The sequence below is a fragment of the Colias eurytheme genome, chromosome 28, assembly GCF_061535395.1.
Source record: "Colias eurytheme isolate Ceu_HAF_F1 chromosome 28, ilColEury1 Martin Lab GWU primary, whole genome shotgun sequence".
Lineage (NCBI taxonomy): Eukaryota > Metazoa > Arthropoda > Insecta > Lepidoptera > Pieridae > Colias > Colias eurytheme.
In genome coordinates this window covers 400,396-420,571 of record NC_143007.1, presented here as the reverse complement: position 1 = coordinate 420,571, position 20,176 = coordinate 400,396, and the positions used below count along the sequence as shown (strand labels likewise).

Genomic DNA, 20,176 nt, shown 5'->3' with positions numbered 1-20,176 from the left:
GAGATAATATTATGCATATAGACACGTAATAAGTCTATTTTTAGTGTTTGTCGTTGTACTCATAAGTGAATATTTACCTCCAAATATCTCGGTAATGTGACGCTTTAGGGTACTATGTTATGAGACATTTTTTGTTCGTCTATGTGTCCTCTATCCATACATACCACTTTAATCGTGCGCCGCGATTTTGAAAAAAAATCAAAATGGCGGCCGGGTTGATATGCCAGCGTCCATACAAAAAGTTTCAAACCCCTTTGATTCGTCCGGAGTCCGTACGTCCGCTAAAATGTCGTAAATCGTAATTCGACATCGACATTCGAGGTTTGTCTGTCGTGTATCGACAGAGGACGGTATTTGTGAATTTTGATTTCGTATTATGTTGAGGGTGCATAAAATAAATCCACATAAAAATAATATTAAGTAATAAACCGTTTGTGAATAGCGCATTGATAAGTGAGTGCACAAAAACGAAAGTACAAATGAAGTAAGTATTTATTTATTTTCACAGCGTTTGCGTGCAAAAGTTCAATGTTTTTAATGTAATATCGTATATTACTTCCTTTATTAACGTATTAGTCACTGTATTGCATTTCAAATAACATCCGTTTTGATGAAATTTTTACATATTACCTGTATCCAATGAAGCAACTTCCTTTTTGCGTTCAGCCAAATAAGAAAATAATCAATTTATTTTTCGTATTATAAATGTCAGCAATTATTAAAATATCAAGGACAGTTGAGTCAGATTGAAAAATACTGCATGCATAATATTTTGTGCATTTCAGTTATTACAAAGGTATTTCTTTAGAAATTTGCGGCACGAATTAAGGGGGGGGAGGGGAGGGAAAGGGAGGGGGGAGGTAAGGGGAGACCCCCTATAAAGTGGGGGGGTGCGGAAACTCCCCCTTCTATTTTTTTTTTAATTTTTTTGGGATTATATTTATACTAGCTTACCGCCCGCGGCTTCGCCCGCTTTGACTTAAACCTAATAAATTATATACTAAAAACTTCCTCTTGAATCACTCTATCTATTAAAAAAAACCGCATCAAAATCCGTTGCGTAGTTTCAAAGATTTAAGCATACAAAGGGACATAGGGATAGAGAAAGTGACTTTGTTTTATACTATGTAGTGATGATGTAGTTAGAAATATAACAAAGATTATGGGCTTTCTTGACTGCTCCGGCGCTGCAGAACGTGGCTCTTGCCCCCGTGTACCTCGTTGCAGGCAGGAGTCTTCACTCGCCTTCGTAGCTTCGGCTTTTTGGGTCGCCTTTGGCGACCAGCCTCAGCCACTCCGGCTCGCTTGACTCTGCCTGCTCCTCAGCACACGCGGGCGCCACGCTCCTCCGCGCCTCCGACTTTTTAAATACACTCTAGTGTATGACAGACAAGTACCACGTGGAATCGGGGTGGACAGATTCGTTTCTGTGATTAACAATTTGTGTGCAATATACATACAATAAAAACATTTTTTTTAAATAATTATTTATTCAAATCTTGTATACATGTTTGATACAATTTACGATGGCAATGAATGGATCCATTTTATTTTTTTCCACTCATCGTCTCCACATACTCTATAATATTATCACCGAAGTTTGCTCGGTGGTTATAGTTATCTTTTTTAAAAAATCTTTTTACAACATGCCACTGGGACTCAAATGGGTCAGAGGCAACAAATGGGTTGTCTGGGTCTGAGTGATTAACTTTTTTATGAACATACCCATATTGCCCCAAACAATCATAATATCGCCAATAATCCGTATGAATTGTTGTCCCCTCAGCAACATGCTTTTGAATGAACTATGGTTTTTAATATGTACATTAAGGCATTTGTTATCTCTTTCAAACACAATTCTTGTAGTTTTGTCAATGTAACTCAAACAATTTTCTACATAATCTCAAAAATTAAAAAAAAGATTTCTCTGTAATTACACGTTTCCTCACGAAAAGCCGCTAATGTATGTTTCAGGGCATCATTATCGATCGATAAAAATTAAAATCGCGCCGAAATTCGTGCCGCACGTTTCTAAAGTCAACCCATTACAAATTTATACATAAAAATAAAACTTGAGTTTATAATTATTCATTAGCTACTTTTCATATTTCCGATTTTTTAAATATGATTTATCTCCACAAACACGTAGGTAGAAGAAATATAATATCCTATTAAACTGATAAAGGTATATTGTTTGCAATTCTGTTATAAATAGTGAAGCTTGAGTTCAATGATTAATAATTAATTTTATTATCATTAGGATATACACCCCTAGTTTATATTATTATAGTAGTTTTTGTCCTACTAGGACCTTAATTGATTAGCAGTAACTAAATTTACTCTAAGAACTATCAAAAATAAAGCTATAAAAAATATCAATCTATTTCAGAGGAATATGAATCAGATCACACAAGAATTTTCTACATTAACAAATTAATGTATTTTGTTTCGAGAAGAAAAATACATATATTTTAGTATAACATGGTGGGCGGTGGCATCTCTTGATTGCCACAATGTGCTGTCTTTTCATTCGATTGCAAATACCTCACACAAGTAGCCGATGGCGACCACTAACTACTGAAGTATCGGCAACAAAATATTAAAAAAAAATGTGTTATGTGGCTGTGGTCCATAGCCCATTTGTGCTAACCTGAACATTGTTTGATCACATCTCATCTCTAAATTGCAGCTTAGCAATATGTTTCTTCAAAAAAAATATAGCGTATATTTCAGAATAAGGGCCGATTTTTCAATGCTTGGTTAAAACTTATCCGTCCAATAAAGTATTACACGATAATATTAAAATGTCACATAAACTGTCAAAAACGGGCAATTAGAATACGTTTTTAAAATGGTAGTTTTATACATTATTCGACGAATAACTTTTATACAAGCATTGAAAAATTGGCCCTTAATGTAACATGATGTTTTTTAATCTTATTTGATACAAGCAATGAACACAACAAATCTTTTCGTGTAGGAAAAAATTCAAAGTAGGTAGGTATATATAATTTAATCTGCATACAATGCAACATGCAAACATGTGGGCTAAAGCTATTATTCTTGGAAGTAAATCAAATTCCAATTTAAAAGATTGCTAGTTTAAAAATATTAGCAATGGCCTTGACATTTGCATGCACTTCTAACTTTGGGATTTTCCCCATTATGTTATCAACATATATTGTTATATTATAAAACCCTGTGTTCCTAAATTATTTAAATTGATTGTTTATCAAATTTAAAGTTAACCTTGACAGTGATTAGTTCATACATTTTAAATGTAATGTTAAGCAAAATTTTCTGTTCACAAATGCAATGGATAATCTATTCTAATAATTTAAAGCTGAAGAGTTTGTTTGAACGCGCTAATCTCAGGAACTACTGGTCTGATTTGAAAAATTCTTTCAGTGTTAGATAGCCCATTTATCAAGGAAGGATATAGGCTATATGTCATCACGCTAAGAAGGAGCGGAGCAATGCAGGTGAAACTGCAGGGTAAAGCTAGTTTAAAATAAAGCTACTTGATAAATCTATCCAACTCTTAAGTTATCTTTTTTGTATGTTCCTAGTACGGAAACCTTCTACAAAGTATGAAACAAAGTTCTTGTTGCTGTCTGTTTATCCCTATGTATGCTTAAATCTTTTAAAACTATGCGGATAACTAATGGATTGTGATGCTGTTTTTTATAGAAAGAATGATTCTCGAGGAAGGTTTTAGTGTATAATTTATTAGGTTTTAGACAGTGTAAAAATAATAGTACCATATAAATGTCGACCATATTTGTACATGTATATTGTATATATTTTGTATTTGATTTAAAAAATGGACAAAAAAAGTAAATTGCCCGCAAGAGCAAATTCCTTTAAACTTCATATTAACACACTTTATTTTGTTCCAGTAATTTCAAATCGCCACAGCACAGCCGCGACGATCTCCTCAACTCACAATCGTCCGATGAGAAAATGGACACAGGCTCGGAGTCCATTCAATCGCAGGGCACACCCAATTCCAACTCATCAGACTTCGAAGATCGAGACGCAGAAGTCCTAAGACTTCAGAACCCGTACGTCCAACGACCAGACCCTTTAGACAACAGAGTGCAAGAACTGTCTGATAGTTTTCTGAACAGAATGTCCGAATTGAATATAAATTCTCCCGACAGTAGGCCGAGAAATCTTAAAATAAGTCCGCCGAAACTCAGTTCGACGCTTACACTAACAACGAACCATCCCCTAATGGGTTTAGGCAGTCCCGATGACAATTACCCAGATTTAATACCGAAAAACAGTCACAAAAGGGAAGAAAAAGACCTGAGTCTGTCATCTATAGAGGGTGATAAAACTGACATAAACGGTTACGAATTCTACAGCCCTCAACGAAACACGTCTAAAAGTAATCTATATATTTCGGACAATTATGTGACGGCTGAAAGTCATATATTAACAGATTCTTTGAATTATTCGAATGGGCCAAGAAGGAAAATTATTCCGAGGTTGTCAGAAACGCCTGGTAAAGAGGGGGTGGTGGAAAATCGTGGTATATCTAGTGAAAGAGTGACGATACAAAGCACGCCAAAGTATAAAATTGATATGCCGGAGAGCGGGAGTTTTCATTCTGGGGTAGGTAAAATCGTAAATTATTGCTTGTTTTATAGTAAAGAACTACATTTTATTTATAATATCTTCTGTGTAGTAAATAGTTAGTAGTAGTGTAGGTATTGGGTTAGGTATGTTACAAATAAGTTAAAATTCCACATTCTTGAGGATAAAGTCCAGAGTTTGAATTCATTGAAAACATTGCATTCATCAAAATTCTTCATTCATTCCTAATCATTGAGTTACCATGTACTACGTACTAGAGAGGGCATTGCTACTAAACTGTTTGTAACACGAGTTAGAGTCACTCGTCTCAAACCATTGTTTTTGGTACATTGATTGGTTTTAATTAGGGATGTAACGATACATGATTTTGCCGATACGATACCGATACCGATATTTGTAGTAATGTATCGGCGATACCGATACCGATACCGATATCGATGGCTTGGTAGAAAAATAAATAGTGAATTATGCATAAAAAGTTACCAACATTTAACAGAGACAACTGTTAATCGTATTCTTTTAAATAAAAATGCCAAATCAAAAAACAACAAAACCATTTATTTTAGTATTATTATTTTACGAAGTCAGTTAAACGCCGACTTACACACAAGAGTAGGAGATAGACACTATTATGGCACAAGGAACAGAAATAGAATTGAAATGCCATTTTTCCGATTAGCTAAAGTTAAAAATTCATTTATGGGTCAAGGTATACGCTTTAACAATAGAATTCCTCATAATATTAACTAGCGACCCGCCCCGGCTTCGCACGGGTACAATGCTGATACTAAATACACTACAGAAAAACTGTGAACGTTGTATATAAAAACATAGCGGCCCGCTCCGGCTTCGCACGGGTATAAAATAGATAGCCGGGCGGCCGACCTGTAGCGCTGCAAACGCTACGTCCCGCAATTTTTAAATCTGTAATATCTTCGAAAATATTCACTTAAATCATACGGTGTAAAGGGCCATATAGATCTATATTAAATGAACAATGTATTCAAGGTATTTAATTGGTTAAGGATTAATGCTGTATTGGTTAAAATCGCATCGAAAATTAGCCATTATTTATCGTAAAAAGTAAATGACAAAAAAAAGTTATTGTGGGTTATCCATAAGAGATAGACATATACCATCGCGGACTTTTCTGTAGACCTTTTCAATGTGTATAATACTTAGTACATTATTTTGATAGAACTCGTAGGGTTCAGCCTGCGTTTGCAATTTAAGCGGAATAAATGTAATTTTTTACGACATCACATTAGAAACCTCAAAAATAACAGTACTTCTCCACTATTTAATGGATGTTATTATACATATAAACCTTCCTCTTGAATCACTCTATCTATTAAAAAAAACCGCATCAAAATCCGTTGCGTAGTTTCAAAGATTTAAGCGTACAAAGGGACATAGGGACATAGGGACAGGGAAAGCGACTTTGTTTTATAATATGTAGTGAAGAGTTTAGTAGTTCTAAATTTAAAACTTATATAAAAAATGTACTAGTTCAGAGAGCGTACTTCAGTATTCAGGAATATATGGACGATAAAAACCCATGGGGGGTTGTCGCGAAAAAACCACAGGACAGTTCTTTGGCATGTTATTATAATATATTATGACGTTACATATGTATTTTGTAAAATTGTAAAACTGACATGATTTAAAAGAGCAACTATGGAGTTTCTTGCCGGTTCTTCTCCGTAGATACTGCTTTCCGAATCGGTGGTAAATTTTAAAATATGTAATGACGTTTCAAAAGTGCTTCTATAAGAAGTCTAATTGAATGAATAAATGTTTGAGTTTAAGAGCGTATACGCACTATGCGGGTAGCCGTCCGGCTGACCGCAAGCACAATTATGTACGTAATATTCATTTCTATGCGCACTGCGATGCGGCTACCGCAGACCGCACAGTGCGCATAGAAATGAATATTACGTACATAATTGTGCTTGCGGTCAGCCGGACGGCTACCCGCATAGTGCGTATACGCTCTAAGTTTGAGTTTGTAAACTTTAAGTATGTAATACACATACAATCAGTACCTAATAAAAGTTTACTATTGGTAGAGTTTTTTCAGAAAACAAAGTGCGCACGCGCGGGCGGCCTCCCGCATCGTTCATTGGGCGCGGGTTTTTGAATTATTTGATATCAAAAAAATTGTTTTTTTGTAAAGTAGGTTTACGATCGAGATGTTTACGTGATAACATAATGCAGTGGCAGCGCTCAGGAGATCGGTCCGTCTCTCTCTCGTTATACCTGCGATCGCGCTCGTGAGGTTTTGGTGTGACACAAGTTTATGAACATGTCACCCGACTAAAACGATTTTAAAAACTTAATCACGTTAAAAATTAAAAAAATTCAAAATTATTTATTTCTTTCCTTTACATAAACAAATTTGTGATTGGAACACTCCTAGTAAGCAAATAAAATGCTTGTGTCAGGAGGTTCCGCTCTTCCTTAACACTATTACAGAAACAGAAATAAAACAATATGAATGAATACAATGCAAAAACATAAAAGAAAAGAAAGAATTTAATAAAAAAATATCGGTATCGGTTGATTTATTATCGGCGATACCGATATATCGGCTTGCCGATATATCGGCCGATATATCGGTATCTGTATCGGTATCGTTACATCCCTAGTTTTAATTAATAATTTTGTTCATATTTTTTAAATAAGATATACAATATTTATTTGTTACATTGATTGGTTTTAATTTATAAGTAACTAGCGGTTCGCCCCGGCTTCGCCCGTGGTACATATTTACGTTTTCTCTACATAAGAACCATCCTCGTACTTCAAGGAATATAATAAAAAAAGAATTATCGAAATCGGTTCAGCCGTTCTCAAGTTATGCGCTTACCAACACATTTTGGGATTCATTTTTATATTATAGAGATAAGAGGCAGAATATCTACAAAGTGTATGGGCGTATTCAGAAAGAAAGCTTGAAACTTATAAGCGCTTATCGGCGCTTATAAGCGCTGGTAACCCGCGCAGGAAAATATATGAACATGCGCTTATAAGCGCCGACAAGTTCCAACAAGTTTCAACAAACTTGTCGGCGCCTATCAGCGCTTATAAGCGCATGTTCATATATTTTCCTGCGCGGGTTACCAGCGCTTATAAGCGCCGATAAGCGCTTATAAGCGCTTATAAGTTTCAAGCTTTCTTTCTGAATACGCCCTATGACTCACTAGCCGCCCCGCGCCGCTGCGCTTGCAGCAAAAATTTGTTCGTGGTGTCCTCTCTATAATAATACCTCAATGTTACAAATATGATAAAAAAAGCAAGACATATTTATTTTAATAGAGACACATAAGATACTAAAAAGTTAACAATTGTTGATAATATATGTCATGGAGTGTTTTTAAATACATCCATAAAGTAAAAATTATATTAATTTCATGTGTATTATAGGTACTTAGTTTAATATTTTATTATTACTAGCGGTCCGCCCCGGCTTCGCCCGTGGTACATATGAAAAATAGATGTTGGCCGATTCTCAGACTTACCCGATATGCACAGAAAATTTCATGAGAATCGGTCCACCCGTTTCGGAGGAGTGTGCAGACTAACATTGTGACACGAGAATTTTATATATGTATAAGATTAACCGACTTCATTTTAATCATACAATTATTTCCAGGCAACAGAGTGGTGTGATTCGCCGTCAAATCTCCGTTCGATGCCCAATTTTGACTTGCCAATTGAAATGTCGAGCACTATTGGAGTACAAAATGTATGTTATTTATTATACTAACTTTAGCCTGTGGCTTTGTTCATGTTGGAGTACGCTAATTTTAATTTTAGGGCTTATTTAATATTATTTTAATAATGTTTTTGTGTCTTCTTTCCAAAGAATATTCATCAAGTTTATTGCATTTACTGTATTACAATTAAATTTATTATTAAATCTCCTTTTTCTAAATCTGCTCAGAATTTTGATAGGAAACAAACGGATAGAAGAGAAATAAACCTATATATCATTAATTTGTGTCTTCACGCTTCACCCTATTTTATTCCAATTCATCTGCACTTTTTGTTAGGTTATATTCCTATATCACTAAGCCAAGAGATAAATTTATTATGATTACTACTAATCATCCATATACACTGATTTTTTATAACTTTTTCCCCCCATTTCATAGATAAAATTTATTGAAGTGAAACTTCTTTATCGGGGTTGGACAAAAAATTTAGTGTAACATTTTTGCGTTACGCGGTACGCGTGACATTTTTGTGTTACGCCGTACGCGTGACATTTTTGCGTTACGCCATACTCGTGACATTTTTAAGGTCATAAAGAAGTTTCACTTCTTACGTGTGTACTCTAGTACACGCATACATTTTTTTTTGTTATTAATTGCAAAGTTTATGTCCCATTTCCCAGAATCTAGACTCGCCAGACATAATATCATCGACGCAAGACGATAAATCGGCGTACCAAGCCCTACTAGATCCCTATACAGGGTCTGTGGCGCTTCGCCCCACGGCCCCGAGAATCTCGGGCTCGCCCAGACGGAAGATACAAGTGGTATGTGGTGTTTTATATAGTAGATCTATATTATTAATTACTAGCTTTCCGCCCGCGGCTTCGCCCGCGTTTTAAAGAAAAACCCGCATAGTTCCCGTTCCCGTGGGATTTCCGGGATAAAACCTATCCTATGTGTTAATCCAAGTTACCCTCTATATGTGTGCTAAATATCATTGTAATCAGTTCAGTAGTATTTGCGTGAAAGAGTAACAAACACACACATACACATCCTCACAAACTTTCGCATTTCGAATATTAGTAGGATTATACATAATATAATATACCTAGTCTGGTCATAAGTTCTGTCACATATGTTTTATTAAATAAACAAAAAGTTACTTTTATATATTTATTGTTTTATATGTGGCAATAAAGCTTACATATTACTTAATAATTTCGTATAAAAATTATTCAAAATGGCATCCATGTTTTGCGATACAAGCTTTCAACCTCCGCGGCCAGTGGTCTATCGCAGCACGAACCATGTCCATGTTTATTTCAGCAGCTAGAGATTGTCTAATCTAAAAATGAACGCCCCTCCACTAAACTTAATTGTTTCAATGTGTGAGGACAAATAATTATTGAACCACTTTATATGTGTGCGCGCGTCGATTCTACTGCAAACTAGGGTTGTTGAGGAAGTGATTATGAGGAAGAGGAGGAGGAAGAGGAATTTTCACACGCAAATTTAGGGGATGCGGATGAGGATGAGGATATTTTTTTGAGGAAGAGGATGCGGATGAGGAAGCGGAAGAGGAAGCGGATGAGGACGAGGATGATAGGAAATTATAATCAAAATTTAAAATTAAAACAAAAGCCACTCTCCTGTCTGTACATATTGAATATTGATATTTTTACTATGTACTAGGAAAATTGCCCCTTTGTCATAAAAAAGCATCTTACTCAGTGTTCATATTCAATAAAAATATTAATTGGTCCAACAGTTTTCGAGCTTATTAATTGCAAAAAAATATTATATGCAAAAACAAGCAAGTAACAGCGAGGGTGGCATGGTCTCGTTCGCCCGATCGCGAATTTACAAAGCCTAGCCTATACAATACTATTTGAGTCCCGAGTCGGACTCAGATATGATTTTGTTTATGCATATTACTCGACAAAACCTAATCTATCTCAGTAAAAACGTGACTCAAATAAATTAGATTTTGTCGAGATATTTTCATACATTACATACGAATACCTAAAACCTAGAGTTGAATAGAGTCTCCGCCCGATAAGATCGGCCCGGCATCGCGCTGCAGCGAGTGCGTTGTCGTAGATACGGCATCCTCATAAATTTCCTCTAAATTTTGAGGAAGCGATAGCGGAAGAGGAATTTTTTGATTTAATTTTTGAGGATGCGGTAACGGTTGAGGAACCCAAAATATTGCGGAACTTCCGCATTATGAGGAAGCGGAAGAGGAATCCTCAACAACCCTACTGCAAACTTTGACACTCGCGCACTGATTTGTCAACTAATCGGGCGATCAGTTCAGGTGCCTAGCATTGTATGGCGGGGAGAGTGCGCTATGTACAGAATGACACGTCCGTTCTGTCGTGCATTGCGTCATTTATGCACTAGTTGGCCAACTGGTCCTGTCGTTCGGGCATGGACGGGACTGGAGGACTGAACGACCAATGAGGCAGACAAATTTGTGTGTATTGCGTCTATACACGTACTTTGAATGTGAGCGTAAACACAGTGGAGGGGCGTTCATTTTTAGATTAGACAATCTCTACTTTAATAATGGATGCTTTGGGTGACTCCAAATTTGGGTGGGATTTAGCGCAGGTGCTCTCCTCTAAATATTACCAGATTTTATAATCCGGAGGATTCAGGTCCGGGCTAGAACTTAGAAGATGGCCAATCTTCATGACGAATGATGTCAATCTGACGGGCGGCTAGCCAGTTTTGGATACTCTTGGCTTTGTGGGCAGGTGCTGAGTCCTGCTGGAATCCCCAGTGTTGATTTTTTAACATGTTCTGAGAAGGAGGTTTTACGAGGTTTTTCAGGACCGTATTTTGGTAAACATTGGAACTTATTTTCACACCCTTTTTACAGAAAAACACCTCTGTTAGGCTAAAATAAGACACTCCCCGGAAAACCATTACTGATAAGGGGTGATGGCCGCGTTGGACTCGAGATTCACGTTGACAAGCTTCTTCATTACTGTGGGTATACACTTTGATATTCTGTTTGTTGCAGCACTCCTCCGCTGTAAATTTTTTTTCATCTGAAAACAGGATTTCACGATACATTTTTCTCGCGTATCGTTTATGTAAAGCGCGACATTTATCCAGTCTTAATTTCTTCACGCGTGTGTTAAGAAGATGCGATGTTTTTCTACAATAAGCCCATAGTCCTAGGTCCTCGTTCAACACCTTTTCAACTGTGGTACTGCTAAGGCCCATCTGCAGTGCTAACTGTTTTCGATTTCGGACCGGACTTTTCCTTATTCGCACCTTTACTGCATTTATCACTGCCGTCGTCCAAATCGTACGACAAAGACCACTTGTATTCCTATCTTCTACTCTTGAATCTTACTTAAAACGTTTTATAGTGCAATAAAAAAATATCTGTGTTATTTGTAAATTTTAAAGCAAATTGAATATTTCTCTTGGCGCGTAACCGCTACGATGCAGAGCGAGAACAGAAAACAAATAATGAAAAATCGCACGTGAAAAAGAAATTTGCGGTAAACATTAAAAATTAGAAAATCTAACATGATGACAGAACTTATGACCAGACTAGTTATATTAGTTATCATTTAAACGATTTTTGTGACTTGGATTCAATTACATTAGAATTAGATTAACTAAAAAATGTTTTAAAAAAATCCTGGTGTCAAATATTAGTTTAGTTTCACATATAATATTTATACCTATATTTTAATCAGTTAAATGCTATAAAAATATGCTTGAGAACCTTTAGAATAGTGCAGTAGGTTAAAAATTTTAATACGCAATTATGCGAAACTGTCTTGTGTAAGTGAAAAAATTCACTCTAGTGTGTGAACCGGGAAATATTTGTCAAACAAAACCATTGTGTTTGCTAATTGTCGTTTTTAACGCGCTTTTATTAGCTTCACCTGTATGTTTGTATGTAATCTACTCGTTTAGACTCGATTTGGATAGACAGATTTAGTTCCAACTTTCTAGCAAGGATCGGTGATAATACAATAATTTCTTGTTTTTTTTAACTATATTTATTATTTTTCTTTTCGTAACGTTCGTACCGTTTTGTTTAATTTCTGTAATGTGTTGCGTGGTTTTTTTTTACGGGACAAAAGATATAGTAGAGTCATTTTATGGCGTCGTTACTAGGTTACGTTGTTGAATTTTGTTGAACTTTCAAATGTTGCCTATTAAATTGGCTCCACTATAGTAGTTATTTCTAAAATTCATGTGTTATTCAGCTACTAACCATAATATTGCCATGTTACAAACAAAATGTATTTATTAATTTTGGTGACTAGGAACAAACATTTTTCAATTATGTTTAGTGTACATTATGATTATGTTTAGTGTACTTTAATTTTTAAACGACTTCAAAAAAAGGAGGAGGTTATCAATACGGCGGGTATTTTTTTATAGTTCTATAATCTGTCCTAATGCAATGTGACAAATTTAATTGTTTACTAGCGCAGTTTCACTCGCGTGGTAGCCATATTTATTTATTTATCTATTTGATGATGATAATCTATTTTTGTATCAATTTTAAGACAGATTAATAATTTGTATTCTGCAAATACCTAAATCAATTATTATTTGTATCTGAATCTGCATATCTATGTCTGTATTCGTATTTGTATTGATATTTATGTTGGCATCTGCATTTAAATTTAAATTTGCACCTGTATCTACATCTATATGTCTTTCTATTTACATCTGTATCTATACCTCTACCTCTACCTCTATCCATATTCTATAGGTACCTTTACCTCTATCTATATTCTATATGTACTTCTACATCTATCTGTATCTGTATTCTATAGGTATCTCTACCTCAACCTGCATCTATATTATATATGTACCTCTACTTCTACATCTATCTGTAAATTCTATAAGTACCTGTACATCTACCTCTACCTGTACCTGTATCTACACGTATATTCCAGCCGCCAGACGAAGACAGTTGCAGTCTAGACAGCGTGTCTGGTTGTTCGCTAGAGTCTGAAGATGAACCGGTGATGCCAGAACCTGTGGACTTTCCCAGTGAACAGGAGGACTCGAAAAGGTTTATTTTTTAATTCATGAATAGGTAAACATTTGGCCGCTGTTTCACCTGATTTTAAGTGAGAAGGCATCCTAAGTTGGAGCATGTTTACCTAGAAGGGGCCTATTCACATTTGCCTTAAATTTATCCAGATTGTAAGAAGCTGGTAGTAAATATTATGTAAAAATTAGAATAAAAAAATGTACAATTTAGTAGATTTTTCCTTTTCAAGCAATGGTTTAGGTTTGATATTGTAAATTGATTAATTAAATTTATTAATAATTAACCGACTTTTAAAAAAGGAGGAGGTTCTTTTAAAAGCTCATGTTCTTATTAGATGAATAAAATGGGCATTACCTTTTTTTAATAGGCTATTTTGCAATTGACAGACATACACTATAATTTTTGTGATATTTAATATTTATACTTTTATTTACTTTCTTCGAATATTTTAAAGAATTAATAAAAATGGAAACGTCAAGCGGCATTTATATACCTTTTATCTGAAGCTATTTTTTAATGAGCAACTAGCTTACCGCCCGCGGCTTCGCCCGCTTTGTCTAAAACCTAATAAATTATATACTAAAACCTTCCTCTTGAATCACTCTATCTAATAAAAAAAACCGCATCAAAATCCGTTGCGTAGTTTTAAAGATTTAAGCATACATAGGGACATAGGGACGGAGAAAGCGACTTTGTTTTATACTATGTAGTGATTTTTTCCATTTTTCTCATATTGTATGTTTTTTTTTCACATTTTTTTTTTGTTTTTTTCGCCCCAGATCGAAATCAACAGCCACGGCGAGCGAATGCAGCGATCCGATACCGGAATATTCCGCGGCGGAGGAATTTCGCGACGAACGGTCGTGGCTTCACGTGCAACATAGCGGGAGACAGGCCACTTGTGATATGAAGGTATTTATTAACTAGCGATCCCCGGCTTCGTCCGTGGTACATATTTACGTTTTTTCAGAATAACCAACCTGGTACTTCAAGGACTATAATAAAAAAAGAATTATCGAAATCGGTCCATCCGTTCACGCGTGATGCCGTGACCAAGGAAAACGGGTTTCATTTTTATATACATACTAGCTGCTCCGCGCGGTTTCACCCGCATTGCTCCGCCCCTATTGATCTTAGCGTGATGATATATAATCCTCGATAAATGGGCTATCTAACACCGAAAGAATTTTTCAAATCGGACCAGTAGTTCCCGAGATTAGCACGTTCAAACAAACTCTTCAGCTTTATAATTGTATTAGTATATATATATGTATAGATTTTTTTTACTTTTAAGCAAAAATATTTTTTGCTCTTTTTTTGAACTGAAGCTCCATAAAATGTAGCTCTTTTTTCATTGAAGTTGTAAAAAAAGCAGGTGCAACTAATCGATTTGGATTTTTTCTGGTATTCTTTTCATGTAAACAAAAGAAATAAACCATGCCTGACTATAGTGTCTTATTTAAAGCTCTGGATTTTTTTTATAACTTCCAACATTGTTTATGGTCTATTGCTTGGCTGTTGTATGGTAATAAAATACTTTTTTATTTATTAAGCATAGCTTCTATTGCGGGCCTTGAGCGCGGGTACCGAATCCAGAAATTCCGTAACGAAAAAACCTCACGCTCCCCACGGGGACGGGCGTGGAGGTGTGGCTTGAAGGCATAGCATGCAATAGCTTTACCGCGGCAGTCCCCGAGTGACACACGTATTTTTTTATTTATATTTTTATTTATTGCTCCATGCTACATTTTCAAACTCAAACTCAAACTCAAACTCAAACTCAAACTCATTTATTTGGCACCACATTATACAGAAATAAGGTAATTATATAAAAACAAACAAAAAGAAGAAATACAAAATAAAATTAAAATTAAAAAAAAGATAAAATTAGTGTGATGCCAAAACGGTCCCCACGTCAGCAAAAGTTACAGAGTGTTTCTGTAACACTGGTTTTCAGTGAGTACCGGTGATAAGGATAACTTGCGGCTCAAATAACAGAGCACGACTGCCAGTCAATATAACCTTAACGAATATAGTATTTATATAATATATTGTACAACAAATAATCGCTTATAAGTACATAATACATATACACATACACATATAATATACATACATACAAACATATATAATTATATATACAACTAGCACCATTCACTACTATCAACTACACAAGAAACAAATAAATACGCCGACAACATGCAGACACTGATGAAGCAAGCAGGTACAGCAGTTATGTAATATTATACGCCGTGTAAGTGGGAAGAACGCGTGAGCCAGGAGGAAACTGATTTTGGTGATGATTTAATTTAATTTTTAAGTGTTTTTTAAATGGATAGACAGATCCTAAATTACGAATGGGAGGTGGAATGTTATTCCAACACTTACACGAAACGTATCTAAAACTACCACGAAAAGCCGCCGTGCTATACCGCTGTAAACGCAGTGCCGGGTTGCTTACCAGACGAGTGTTAACAATACCGCTGCACCATTCCAGTTTTTCGTAGAGGTAAGTTGGTTTTTTACTGGTCACAATACCGAAGAGCAAAGTGGCAATGTGGAGTTCCCTTCTGAGAGACATCTTTAAAATGTTTCTCTCGTTGAGGTAAGGTGTCACGTGAGTGCGAGGAGGTATGTCGAAACAGTATCTTGCACAAGCATTTTGCACTCGCTGCACTATTCGCTCTGTTCTTGCAAGAAGTCGAGGCCCGTATACACAGTCGGCATAGTTAAATTTAGAAAGAACAAGAGCCTCGCATAACCTAGTTCGAATATCAGTGCTGAGAAAATTACGAATTTGATATAAAATTTTTAAACGATAAAAACAGTTCCTGACTAAATTTTGTATGTAGGTTTCGAATCGAAGCTCATGATCAAAAATAAGTCCTAGATTACGAACCTCTAAAACTCTTTCCACTGGAACACCTTGTACCTTTATGTCCAAATTATTACTGACGATATCTTTTATTTGTTTTTTAGATCCCAATACCATGAACTTTGTTTTACTAGGATTTAACGCTAAAGATACCGAATCTGCCCAGGCTGCTATCCTATCCAGGTCTTCATTAATTTTTACCACGGCACTGGATGTATCATTAGGATTAAAGGACAAATATATTTGAATATCGTCTGCATAGAGATGATACTGACAATATTGAATTTCATTTATTACCTCTGCTGTATAAAGAATAATTTTGTCTATTGTCTATGAATATCTATTATATTTATCAGGTAATAGAGCCCTTCAAGCGTGTAATATCACACGGCGGCTATTGTAGTGACGGTGCTGCCATAATTGTGTTCAGCGCTTGCCACTTGCCAGATAACGGCCGGCCGGATTATAGATACGTTATGGATAATTTGTTTTTGTGAGTATTGATTATTTATTTTAATTATTTATATGTAAACTAGCGGTCCGCCCCGGCTTCGCCCGTGGTACCTACATGTTTAAACTATCCTATCTCTAAAGTTGGATCGAACTGCACATGGTGTGCGAATTTTATTATAATCGGTTAAGTGGTTTAGGAGTCCATTGAGGACAAACATTGTGACACGAGATTTATATATATTAAGATTATTTGTAATAAAAGTTGGTTAATGGTCGTCTGGATTGAGTGTGGACCTATCTGAAAATTTCGACTTGACCTTTGGGACATCCTGTATACTTAAATTCTGCTAAAATTTTTATTGTGACATAAACTTTCTCAAACGTTAATCAATTCTCAATTCCGAATCTGGGCTTTAATGTTTGATTAAATGCTTCTGTGTTTAAAATTTCTATAAATATCTTTCGTCAGTGTATTATGTTAAGCCTTAGTAACTTAATTTAATTCAAATTCAAATTCATTCAAATTGAATTTTAATTTGAATAAATTAATTTCATTTGCAGAGGATATTCACAAAACTGATTTTTGCAAAGCTTTCGATAAAGTCAATCAAACAAGTGATAACTGCGTTAAAAACAACCGACTTCAAACTTGCACTTGCAACATTTACAAATATACAGACAAAAATGCTCATAAAATAAAAACTACTGGGCCTATCCGAATAAAATTTTTATGGGACCAATTCGACACCATCCCGCATCGAACAAAAAAAGAATCACGTAAATCGGTTCAGAAACCTCGGAGAAATCGGTGTACATACATAAAAAAAAACATACCGGCCGAATTGATAACCTTCTCCTTTTTTTTGAAGTCGGTTAATAAATTTCATAAATCTTAATGTGTATGGTATCACTGGATCTTTGTTTAATTGTTTTGGTTCATATTTGAGTTATTGAAGATCATACGTAGTTGTAATTTATCTTATCAAATTATGAATATTTCAATCAAATTACTTTGTCGTGAGTTCGGGTGTTCTCCAGGGGTCACATTTAGGACCGCTCTTATATCTAGTTTGATTACAATTTTCCGTTGTTCTTGTGGGAGGTGCATATTATAAATTTTTAAGGTGCATATTTTGATATAACTACATAATATATCATAATATATCATAATATGCCAAAGAACTGTCCTGTGGTTCTTACGCGACAACCCTCCATGGATTTTCATCTTCCATATATTCCTTAATAATGCTGTAATAGGCTGTATATTGTTTTTGTAATGTCCTTGTGAGGTTTTGTGTCATTGAATAAAGGTTTTTCTTTCTTCTTTCTTTCCAGATACGTGATCTGGAGTCTAGAACGTTTGGTCACAGACGAGTACCGGCTCGTGTATTTGCACGGCAGTGCGGGTAGACGGAGAATGCCGAGTTTTACGTGGTTGCACGAGTGTTACAAGCTTATTGATCGCCGGTGAGTAAAAATAATACTTTTGAAGTGAAAACTACTTTAGCGGCGTTGAGCACTTTTTCTGTACTGGGTATAAAATCTTAAACTCGCGTCAGGACACGTGACCTGATCGAAAAAGCGTAAGACGGATACCATTCCAAAATATCAAACATGCTCAACGTTAATAATCAAGTTTTCACTTCTGCCGGCACTCCCCCAGTGCAACCCGTCTTTTTTTTATTTATTTATTGGTTTTAAACATATTTATATAACATTACTAGCGGTCTGCCCCGGCTTCACCCGTGGTACCTACATGTTTAAACTATCCTATCTCTCAAGTTGGATCGAACTGCACATGGTGTGCGAATTTTATTACAATCGGTTATGTGGTTTAGGAGACCATTGAGGACAAACATTGTGAATGTGAATGGGAAGAAATTGTGTTTAAAAGCTAGCCAGTCTATTAGAATTGATGATTCCTCCTAAATCTAGCTTAAGGAGGTACATTGAACCGCACTACAGTGCGGGTAGACGGGAAATGGCAAGCTTCGGAAGCTTCAATTTAGCCCTTTTTTAACTTTCAATATAATTAATGGCAGATATAAAAAGTTTATAGTTTTTTTGTCTTTGCAAAACCATTTGAATAGTGAGTGGTGAAGATTCAATTCAAAAGATATAATGGTACTTTTTTCCACAATTTTTTTTCTACAAATAACTAGATTTCCGCTCGCAGCTAAGCACGCGTTTTCAAAGAACTCGCATAGTTCCCGTGCCTATCTCTTATTCTGGGTCTTCAGCTACCTACATACCAAATTTCATTGTAATCGGTTCTGTAGTATTTGCGTGAAAGAGTAACAAACATCCGTCAATAGCATTCAACATACATTACTTTATGCAATATTCACAATAAAAATTAGCCTATGATTTCTAATTAATTTTTTTTCTTTGCAGGCTTCGGAAAAGCCTAAAGGAACTATACTTAGTGCATCCCACCTTCTGGCTGAAATCTTTCGTCGTCATCACAAAACCGTTTGTTAGGTAAGTGATTAATTTTAACTTTTTTACTAGAATAAAATGATTTTTTTATAGTTTTAATTGTAATGTTTTTTCATATGTTCTTTTTTACTAAATATGAAGAGCAGTAATGCTGTTGATAATCTAAAATTTTAGTTTTGTTACAAAAGGAAAAAAAAAATTATAAAATTAACGTTTGTTAGGTTGTAGAAAGTAATATCTGGATCAACTGAACTGATTTTGAAAATTCTTTGCTATAACTATAGGCTATATTTTTGACCCTGGTCCTGGTGGTGGAAAGCGACAATTAGCTTGTATTCAGATAAATTGATAAATTCTTGATCTTAAGTCATCTTTTGTCGCTAATTTAGCTCCATTATATACTAGCTGTGCCCCGCGGCTTCACCCACTTTTGCTCCGCTCCTATTGGTCTTAGCGTGATGATATATAGCCTATAGCCTTCCTCGATAAATGGGCTATCCAACACTGAAAGAAATTTTCAAATCGGACCAGTAGTTCCCGAGATTAGCACGTTCAAACAAACAAATTCTTCAGCTTCATAATATTTAGATATGCATTCAAAAATTAACCTTAAATATATCTCATTACAGTTCAAAATTCTTCCGCAAATTGAACTACGTGAAGAGTCTCAAGGAGCTTTTGGAGAAAGTTCCCGTCGAACCGAACGCCATTCCAGATATAGTGAAACATTTTGACGCACATAAACGATAAATAGCAGTAAAATTAATAGAAAATTACAAGAAATCTTAATGGAAAAGTCCTTTTTTTAAAGCGCTAATATAAATTTGAATATGCAAGAGATTTTTGGGAAATGTACAAAGAATACACCGGTAGATGGCGCTTTTTAAGGCGCAAACGATATTTCTAAGAAAAAGCGCTTTTTAAAAGCTCTAATATAAATTCGAATAATGAAGAAATATCTCAGAAAAGTTCGAAAAAACAATGTTAGATTGCGCTTTTTAAGGCGTTCAACGAAAAATTATACTTACAAGAAATTTCTGAGGAAAG

At 35.4% G+C, this 20,176-nt stretch overlaps 1 protein-coding gene across 1 annotated transcript; it reads left to right on the top strand.

The window, feature by feature from the left end:
• Window positions 1-315: 315 nt before the first annotated feature.
• On the top strand, window positions 316-19,933 carry LOC149896408 (protein prune homolog 2-like). The gene is made up of 10 exons (XM_090117691.1): window positions 316-484; window positions 3,900-4,620; window positions 8,258-8,350; window positions 9,002-9,145; window positions 13,262-13,380; window positions 14,142-14,274; window positions 16,594-16,730; window positions 18,026-18,157; window positions 19,085-19,171; window positions 19,759-19,933. Exons 1-10 carry the CDS (start codon window positions 480-482, stop codon window positions 19,877-19,879), a joined length of 1,692 nt encoding a protein of 563 aa, XP_089973817.1. The 5' UTR covers window positions 316-479; the 3' UTR covers window positions 19,880-19,933.
• Window positions 19,934-20,176: the final 243 nt, after the last annotated feature.

What these genes read in the sequence shown, in the direction of transcription:
- LOC149896408 (XM_090117691.1), top strand. An exon ending in AGGCCACTTGTGATATGAAG is followed by an intron (nt 14,275 to 16,593) that starts GTATTTATTAAC and finishes TATATTTATCAG; the next exon opens with GTAATAGAGCCCTTCAAGCG. An exon ending in TACAAGCTTATTGATCGCCG is followed by an intron (nt 18,158 to 19,084) that starts GTGAGTAAAAAT and finishes TTTTCTTTGCAG; the next exon opens with GCTTCGGAAAAGCCTAAAGG.